This window comes from Chlamydotis macqueenii, chromosome 8, assembly GCF_036417535.1.
Source record: "Chlamydotis macqueenii isolate bChlMac1 chromosome 8, bChlMac1.mat, whole genome shotgun sequence".
In the NCBI taxonomy this organism is placed as follows: domain Eukaryota; kingdom Metazoa; phylum Chordata; class Aves; order Otidiformes; family Otididae; genus Chlamydotis; species Chlamydotis macqueenii.
The window spans coordinates 15394341-15404072 of NC_141563.1; the positions used below are offsets into that span (position 1 = coordinate 15394341).

Here is a 9732-nt window from a genome sequence, read left to right on the forward strand (position 1 = left end):
TGCTGATTTGAAAACTTGGTGCATCCCCTCTCCATTCTCTCTCTTACTTTCTCTCCATATGGAAAACTGCTTCCTGTGTCTGATAAGACTTCCTGCTAGTTTTGTAACATACAGGGAAACTCTTAACAAACGCAGGACATGAATATTGCCCATTTCTAGGTTGGGCACAGGCAGTATGGGAGAAATAAGAGGGGCAGACGCCCCTCTTTCCCCCCCAGCTGGGGGGAAAGGCTCCAGTATGTGTTCACTGGTTAGTGGCCGTCGTGGAGCTGCCCTGTGGCAGCTCAGCCTTGAGACCGTAGCTCCATGGGAAACTGAGCGCTGCTGGCTTGTGCTGTGGCGGGTTTCTTTTGAGGAGGCAGCTGTGTGCACCTGCTTGGGGCTGGGGAATGTCGGAGAGCTCTGTGAGAGATGGATTAACAGGCGAAGTGACCAGCATTGCCGGAAGAGGTTTGGTTGTAACTTGGCTTTGTAAATTCCCACAAAGCTGCATGCAGCATGTCCAACCGATGTGTCTGCCTGCATCAAAATAAATTAGTGGCATAGAAACTGGCTGTCGTGAGTGTTTCACGTGTTGTATTTCCAGCAGTAGACCCTGGTTCTGGGAGGCTGGATCAGAATTCCTTCTGCTCTGCAGGGGAAGGATTCTGGAACAGAGAATGCAATTTCCTCTTCACTGGTGGGTTTATAAATGGGAAAACAAAAGTTCCCCAGGGAAGACATTGCTGAAATAAACAGCATCAGCCCATCCCGTTAGCGAGCAGCCTCTGTGTGTGCAGGCCTGGTTTCACTTGGAGAAATTGAGAAACCTACGACGCCTTAAGTGTCTGGTCTCTGTAATCCATTCCTTTCTTCCTTACTGTCTGCAGGAAAATCCGCAAGCTGCTTTCCTCCTCCGAAGCCAAGCGAGCCGCCAGACGCCCTTACAAGCCTATTATCCTCCGGCCCATCCAGGCAGTGCAGCTACGCCAGCCCATGAATGATGAACCCATAATCATCGAGGATTAACGCAGCTGAGCAGCTCTCTGGATGACGGTGGATCTGCCTGAAAGAATCTCTCCTCCAATATATACTTGAGTTTCTATGGCTACAGCATTGAATTAACTGTTGAAGAGAGGGAACTTTTGAGGAACTGTTTTGCATCTTTTAAACCCTTAAAAGGAACTCAGCCCTGCTCTGAGCCTCTGACCACAGACTGCTCTCTCTCTCGCGCGCGCACTCTCTCCTTCTCTCTCCTTTCCTTTTTTTTTCCTTTTTCTTTTTCTTTTCTTTTTTTTTTTTTTTTTTTTTTTAATTTTTGGTAGCCTCTTTTCCCCTTTGCTTCTACCCCTTTTGTAGACAGGGGGAGCGAAAGTAAGTTTAACTTATTAAGATAATGTGGACTAGTACTTTTTAGCTTTGTTTCCTCTTCAGATGTACGAAGAGCTAGAACCTTTCATTTTGTGACTGAGCTCTCGTTGCAAAGCCGTTTTTACGAGACTGTGTTGTAAGATTTTCCTTTTTTTTTTTTTTTTTTTAATTTTGTGGACGGTGCCATTTTTTATTTCATTTATATTATTTCTTTTGTAGATAAATTTTCAACCTTTGACTGATATTTGGAAATAGGAGCTGACAGCCAGGCCCAGGTTCAGCCAGTTTTCTTTGGTCCTGTCCCTTATGTTTTTTGGATCATTTTGCATGGCCAGTTGTGCTCATGCACAAGAGAGAAACAACTCAGGCTGAGAAAGGAGTGAGCTAAGAACTGAAGAACCTTGCAGAACATTACACTAACGTGTGCAGTGGAGGCCGGGCTACCAGAATTAGGTGTCCTTACTTTAGTCGATCCCTGGGAGATCTGGCCCGTGGCATTTTTCCCAGTAACCAGCAGTTTGTGTGCTGCCTTCTCTCTGACATCTGGAATCCTACGTGCTGTTGTACCACCAAGAACCAGCAGTAGGCCCAGCAGTCCAGCAAGTGTAATGAATTGCTTTGCTCTGGCTCCAAGAGTCAAGTACACCAATGCCCAGGGACATTTTGCTTAGAACTCTGAACCTGTTTGTGCATCAGTGTTTTTGGACACATCTCTCCCAGGACGAGACCTGTTTTCTCTTTAATTGCGTTACTGTATGTTTCCCATTTTGAAGGGAATTTAAATTACAGCTGGGTTTTCATTTGAACACATTGTGTCTGAATTTAAGTGTTTTTTTCCCTCCTTGGCATTTCTTGTGTTTGAGGTTTCTTGCATCTCTTGAACTTCTTACGTATTTGCAAGTCTGTATAATTTCTTTTTCATATGTCTTCTCATTGCAGTGCATTTGCTGAATGCCCTGCCCTGTTTTGAAAGGATGTAAACTATCATTTGCAACTTGTGCTGATCTGTACATGTACCTGCCTCAAGCAGACACAGCATGTAATAACCCCCAAGTCATTCCATATGTGTCAGCGGTGAGATGAGCCAAAGTTGTATTTGGGTTATCACAGTCCAACCGTGATTCTGTGGAACTCTGCTAACCCGCCGGGTTAGACGGAAAGGAATCCCCACAAAATGAAAAACAATTCAGTTAACTTTACTTAATAAACCTGGAAAGTGAGCTTTTGTGAAACATCTGCTTTTTGTCTCTTCTGAAATCGCTGCCAGGACCCTTGCTCAGGGTGTCATCTGGCTGGCACGCACGCCTCTGCGCGTCCGCCTTCACGTCCCAGAGCTGTGTCCTGCTCTCAAGTGTTTGCATAACTGCGGCGCGTCCCAGTGCTGCCAGTGCCGTTATGTTGTGCAGGGTGAGAGTCATTCATCGTTTGGTTCCCCTCGTACGCAGTTTAAATATTTCTAACGCTTCAGACTGTGACTCCCTCCCTCCTCCTCTTAAACGCAGCAGCAGATGCGACGCCGGAGCTCTGAATGAGCCTTTTGTCTGCAGCGGCTCCTGCCTCTTGCTGATCCGTGGCATGATTCTGGCATGCGGCAGAGTGAAATCCCCGGGGGTCAGCAGCCGAACCCACTGACATTTAAGCATTTCATTTCTGTGTTCACTCCTTACTGGGACAAGCAAAGCAGGCTCAACGTTTGGTCTCATTTGCTGCTCGGCAGTGGTAAGATTTCCTCTGTGGCTGAGTAGCTGAGCAGCTTGGCAGATGTTCTAAGTGTATCCTGTGCTGCTGGTCTCCTTTTCCGATCCATAACTGAAAAGCGGGAGGGGACAGCCATTCCTGAAGAACATGCTACACGGAAGGGCACCGAGCTTACGAGCTAGAGAGTCTCCAGGCTGCGAGCAACGGTGCAGGGCTGTGCCAAAGACCTTTGGCAGATTTGCTTTGCCTCCATCAATCCGTAGGATCAGCCCTGTGCACATAAGAAATATTGCCGACTGCGGGAATGTTTTGTAACACTTGATTTTTTTTTTTTTTTTTACTTTGTGAGGGAAAGGTCTCATAGGGATTCCTTCCTGTCGCAAAATGAAATCTGAAGAGATCATTTTGAAAACTCTGTCCAAATTGGCTTCAGCCCCTCTGCAGCGGGATTTGGAGCCGATGCCTCGGCTGTAGCAGAGGGCCATACTCTGCTTCGGAGCTGGGAGCTCTGAAATCTCTGTGTGCTGGGGGAGACGCGCTTTGGTTAGCGGCGGGCAAGCGATGGATGAGACTTGAGAGAAGCTGTTCAGGCTGCACAGAGAGCTCAGAGTAACCACTTGAGGGTGCCAGCCCTGCAGTTCCCAGCAACCTAAAAGCTTTCTTGGAGCAGCTCCAGAGACTACTCTGGGAATGAGTCCAGGCAAGTAGAGAGAAAATCCTGTGCTGTCCTGGCTTTGAAGGATCCCTTGCGTGTCCTTAATATGGAAGCCATTTTTTGATGTACGGTAGCAGACTTCCCTCCCTTGTGCTTCACTGGCTTATGTTTGTACCAGCTTGGGAGGAGGGGTTGGAAGACACCTTGAGCAACCGAAGAAAAATGCCAGCTCTTGGGAAGCACAGAGTGAATGGGAAGTCCCAGGGCTGACTTACCCAAGCTGGAGCCGTCGCTCTCTTAAGCAGGCTGCTGTCACTAAGCCTCTCCTGTACCAACCTCTCTTCCGTATTCATATGCTGATGTGCAGGAATTGCCTTCGATTATTTACCCTTCTGCTCTAGAGCTTTATAAAAATAAAGAAAGGTTCGTACAGCTGGGGCAGTGTCCCATTTTCAGTGTCCCTTCCACCTCCTAGAGCCTTTGAGAGATTGTAGGGGGCAAATTCTGATGGGAGCCGCAACAAGGGGCGCTGGGCTGGTGTTCGGGCACATTTGCTCCACAGCGCAAAGCCTGGCGTTTGGAAGTGCTTGCCCACCCGGAGCAGGTCATTCTACCGCACACGTCTCCAGTCTGCAGTAAGTTTTCCCACATGCGTTTGGATATTTTCCCTTAGTGTATCCCTGGCATCTCCATCCTTGACTTCTTTTGCAGACGTGGGAGCAGATGTGCCACAGGCTCAGCTCCGATCCCTTGGAGAAGGCTGTGCTTCCTGCTCATGTGGACGGAGCGCACTGGCCTCCGGACTTGCTGTGCTGCTTATGATTTTACAGGCTTAAAAGTAGCAGGGAGCTGGTTAGGAAAGTCTTTGACAAAAAAAAAAAATACAAACATTCCTACAATTCTTTGTGAAAAAAAAAATCTGTAAGAAAAACATTTAACTTTGGAATTTGGGTTTTTTTTTTTTTTACTTTTTATTCTGCATTTTACCAGCTTGTCAGTAGCAGCTGCCTATGATCTCTGCTTTTGATGCTGTAACATGAAGGCAGTGCACTGTCTGTAACAGCACCGTTGAAATAGTGTGGAAAACAGGCAAAGCGTTACTAAAATGAACAATTCCGAACCTGGCATTCCTGCTGTGGGAGGTGGGCTGTAACCAGGACACTCCTGGAGAGCTGCAAAGCAAAATACATGCCGAAATTTCCTTTGAAATGGAAATTGGGAACCCGTGCCAGCTCTGCTGCAGGCTCTGGCTCTCAGTGCGAGCATTACACAAGCCAGACCTTGGGAAGCCTGCTGGTCTCTTTCGGATGGTCAGGTCACGTCATGGTGGAGCCGCTTCCCACAGTCCAGGTAGGAGATAGGACAGAGGAGGAGGAAGAGGGGGCAGTGAACCTGCTCAAACGATGGTGTGGGCACCGCTGTGTGGAGTACTGGCATGGGAGGTGTGCAGGCCTGGGGGATTTCTGAGAAGACAAAGAATAAAATCTTCTGGCAGATGTTGACGGGGAGGAGGAGGAAGGGTTTTGGTACAGTTACAGAAAATCGACCCTGCATCTCTTCTGTTTTTCTTGATCCAGCAAGAGGGCACAGGCTTAAAAACACCTTTAACTTAAAATAAGCATTGTCAGCAGCGTTAGAGGGAGAAAGGAGAGATCACTGCAGAAAGGCAAGCCCCGGCATGACAGCCCTCTCTCGCTGGCCAGCATTTGTTTGTTTGGTGTTTTTCCTGTAAATGTGCTTTTTAGCCAATACTTTTCCAGGAGAGCCTACGAGAGCCAACAGCGATGGGATCTGCAGGATATGAAGATGTTTGGAGCATGTGTGGTCTTTACTGCACTCCGTGCAGAAGGAGGCTGGCATGTCCCCTGTGTCCCTGCTGCCCTCCCTTCGTGGGGGCTGAACAGAAGGCTTTTGCCCTGCTTGGCCAGCTCTGAAACCTGGTGAAAGGCTCGGCCTCTGATGATCACGTTTCAGCCATGTGGGCTCTGAGGAGGGGGAAGCTGTTCCAAGGACAGGCATGTGGTAAATTCAGATGGGCGGTGGGGCCGGGGGCTTGTCCCCGTCTCCACTTCAGCCTGGAAGAAAGTTAGGCAAGGTCAGGGCTGAAGCATGCTTGATTCCTGCCCTGGGCTTGCAAGTTCATTCACTGCATTCCTGGAGCGAGTGTGAGTAACATAAATTCAGCATCTTTCTGCAGACAGCTTCCTCCCCTCCCGGCTGCAAGGGGACTCTACCTGGATCCGGTGCTCTGTGGGATGCTGGCGGCGTCACAGCCAGCAGATTTACAGGTCCTCGCCGGAGAGTTTCAGCCAGATTGCGCTCGTTCAGAGGTTTTTTTCTATCTGAGCGGGAGCAGGTTTGTTCCCTGCTGTCCCTGCGCAGGACATGCGAGAGGGGAGCATGTGGACGTGGAGCTGAGCCGGGTGTGTTTGCACGCTCTTTTCCCTGCATCCTGGGACGATGCCCATAATGTCTGGTGGGGACTGGGGGCAAATGCATCCTAATGGATGGGTCTTTCCCCTTGTGCTGCTGAAGGAGAAGATGGTGCTGTGGAGACATCACAGCCCCTCCTGCTGCTGTGCTGGCTCCCAAAACCGTCTTGCACCATGGCTGGCCTGATATCTGGTCACAGGGTGTCTGGGAGGGGCCACGGGACGGGAGAGCTTGATGACAAACCACACTGCCAGGAGCTGACCTTGGCCTCCAAAGCCTGGCTCAGAGCACAGCACGTCCCTCAGGACACCTTTTCCTTCCCCCGGAAAAGCCAGGGGAGAGCCACCCCCACACCTGCTTGCCCTCCACATGGCTCTCTGCAACCTCAGTGTTCTCGTGCAGCCTGCTTGGGATGCTCACCAGCTCTGGGCGGGCTGGCGGCTGCAGCCCCAGGGAAGGGGACGTGGGGACAATGGGGACACGATGGGGATGTCCATTCCTGCTCACAAGGACGAGTGGGATGCGCCTAAACCCATTTATCACTGGCGTGACAGCGCTATCTGCCATGCCCGATATCGGCGGGGGCTTGGATGCCTTTTAAAGGAGAGAAGCGACAAGTGGATGGTGGGAGCTCCAGATAGCAGGCGCCGGGGCCGGGCGGTGACGTGCTGAGCCCTGGCCCGTGGCATGTGCTGCCTGACGAGACCCAGCTCCTGCCAGCCCCTCGGCACGCTCCTGCTCCCGTCCTCCATCTTCCCCTTTCTTGCTAATCCTTCCAAAGCCCCTGGGCTCCCCTTTTGAGCCCTGTGCGTATCCTACAGCCGCCCTTCGGCAGCAGGGTTGGGTACCCAGCCCCGGGCAACCTTGTTTTGGGGAGCAGGTTGCCCCTGCTGCAGGCAGGTGCTGCCCTGCTCACCCTCCTGCACAGCCCGGCCTTGGGTGGCTGCAGGGACGTGGGGTGGCTGGATCAGGGCTGGTGGGTGCTGCGCATCCAGGAGAGCCATGCAGAAAAAGAAAAGGAAAGAAAAAAAGAAAAGAAAAAACAATTTTTTTTTTAGTCTGTGGTCAGCAGCCGTTGCTCTCCACAGCCTATGGCAGCAGCTGGCTGCTCTGCCATCTGTCACTGTGAGCACCTGCCCGTGGGCTCCATCCGAGGGCCTGGGAGCTTTAGGGGTGACAAAGACCTCGCGTGTCACCCCGGGGAGATCCTGACACGGGGGATGGAGGGACCCAAGCCAGCCAGGAGTCTGCGGAGTCTGCAGGCCACGTCCTCTGGGCGAACCCAGCTAGGAGCAGTTTGTTTTTTTTTTTTCCTTAACCTTTTTTACTGGATACTTGCCCCCCGAGTCTCTTCTTGCCCTGTAACAAATCCAACTGATCCTGGGTGCCAGAAAACATGAGGCGCACAAGCAGAGACGAGCAGAAGAAGGCTTTCCAGCCCCAGCTTCTCGTCCAAGCGGCTCCGTCTGGGCGCATAAGTTTTTGTGGTATTTGCATCCGAAGGAAAAAGAAAGAGCCGAAGGGAGTCAGCACTGGGAGGGGGAGAGGTGAGCCAAAGGAGAGGCAACCTGGGGAAAGTTATTCCTTATTTATTCCTTACTTTCCCTTAATCTTCCTGCAAAGCTCTCTGGTTGACCTGCCCTAGGGCGAGGTCCCAAACAGCCTCACGCCTTTCAAAGGCTCCCGGTGCAGGCCATCCCCGATTCAGCCCAGCACGGTCAGCAAAACACTTCCCCTGGCCCCCCACCACGTCTCACAGCCCCCCTTGGGCACCAGCTTTGGGATCTGGGCTTGTTTTGGGCTCCGTCCCGCCTGGGAAGAGGGATGCTGCAGGAACGGGGCTCCATGCAGCATCCCTCCGGGAGGGGGCTGGGTTCCAAAGCCCTGACCGCCTGGTCCCCAGTTTCTCAGGGAAGGGGATGCTGGGCTGCCAGGTGCTCTGTGGAGGAAAGCCCCCCCCCCGCCCCGTGCCCCCACACCCCCTAAGTGGGTAATTTCGGGCACGGCGAAGATCCGACATCGGTGGCTGGCAATGCGATGGTGCTGGGCCGGGGGAGCCAGCTGGCCGCAGCGGCTCAGGAGAGCTCAAGGCTGCGCGAGGCCGGGCGCCATTGGAGGAAAATGGGTCACTGCTGCTGCGGGGGCGAGGGCCGGGCGGGACGGCCCCCTCGGCGGCGAGACCCCTCGGCCTTGCTGTGGGGTATGACGGCCCCCTCAGCGGGGGCACCAGCCCTCAGGGAAACCCCAGCTCAGCCCCCAGATATTCTGATATAAAAGCACCATTTGGTAAAACTGATTCCCCAGGCGGCCGGCTCTCCCACATGCCTGGCGCTGGGCCTGCTGTCCCTGGAGAAGCCACGCCATCCCCACCGGCTCTGCCAGTGCCACCCCAGTCATCCGTCCCGCCGTGGCCTGGGGACAGCCCTGCCCTCCATGCAGGAGCATGCAGAGTCTAAGCCGAGGCTGATTAAGACACGACCGCTTAAAGCCACTTTGCTCCCAAATGAGCATATCCGCTTGGGATTTAGCGCATTTGCAGGCAGGGATTCACACCTTTAGGTGATTTGTTTTAATTCCCCCCAGCCTCTATGTGTGAAAAGCCCTTGGCAGGCAGGAGCCCAGCCAGGTGCTGGCTCTGCAGCGTGGTTGCCCCACGCGTGCTGTTGGGTGGATGCAGCCTCCCTCCTCTTCCTCCTCCAGCTCAGCCTCATTTTGTGTGGGATCTTCTGGGGATGCGCTGGGACCTTCCAGCCCCTTTGGGCAGCGGCCGGTGCCCAGCAGCCTCGGCACTTGCAGTCCATGCAGGGCTCACTGCTGGGGGTCCGTGGTCCCTGGCACAGCCCCAGCGATGGCAGAGCCTGGCGCTGGAGGGGAGCGTGACCCTGTGATCCCCTCCCCAGGTAACGTGGCTGGAGGAACGGCAGCATCACCGTGGCAGAGGAGCGGCTGCGGGCATGCGGCAACGCTGCTGGTGCCATGCTAACGCCTTCCCGCTGCCATGGGGTGCTTTGGGGCAGCAGACACACCAGGTCCTGGAGAGGGACCCACACCTGCAGCCATGGAGCTGTGCTGATGGAGGCAGCTGGTCTCCCAGAAACCAACAGCTCCACAAATCCCCAGCTCCTGCCTTGCCTTGGCGGCTGCCGGCCAGGCCCAGGCTCATTGGCTCCATCCTGGGGCATGCGGGGCTCAGCTGCCCCTCCCTGGGGTGTGTGGGGCTGGGGCGTCCCGGTGGCACCATGGCCACCTGCCCCACTTGGGGACCGCACGGGCCACAAAGCCCCGCATTGTTGTGACAGCAGCTGGACGCGGAGTGACGGGGACGCCTGGGCCCACCCGACCTGGCGGGGTGCATGGCCTGTGCAGGAACCCGCTGGCGAGCATCCCCGTCCTGCCTGGCTCCGTGCACTCACGGGGCCGGGGTCACCCTGTCCCATCCCGGAGCTCTGAGTTCCCTTCCCAGCGCTGCTCCTGGGGCCGGCTGGGCGCTTGGCGGCTGCGCCAGCTGCCAGCAGAGAAAAGAAGAATTATGTGACAATGGCAGCGGAGGAGAGCTGGGCTGCCGGCTGATGAATAATGCAATGGCTTCACTTGCG

The 9732-nt window shown here is 53.8% G+C and overlaps 1 protein-coding gene across 2 annotated transcripts in view; it reads left to right on the forward strand.

The window, feature by feature from the left end:
* MTA1 (metastasis associated 1) overlaps nt 1-2570 on the forward strand; it is an 85221-nt gene extending 82651 nt beyond the window's left edge. The window contains exon 20 of one of the 2 annotated variants that reach the window (XM_086753132.1): nt 870-2570. In XM_086753132.1, coding sequence (XP_086609258.1) covers nt 870-1008 — 139 coding nt within the window. In that variant the 3' untranslated portion in view covers nt 1009-2570. The remainder of the gene's footprint in view (nt 1-869) is intronic. The other variant, XM_086753133.1, reaches the window with a different exon arrangement.
* Nucleotides 2571-9732: the final 7162 nt, after the last annotated feature.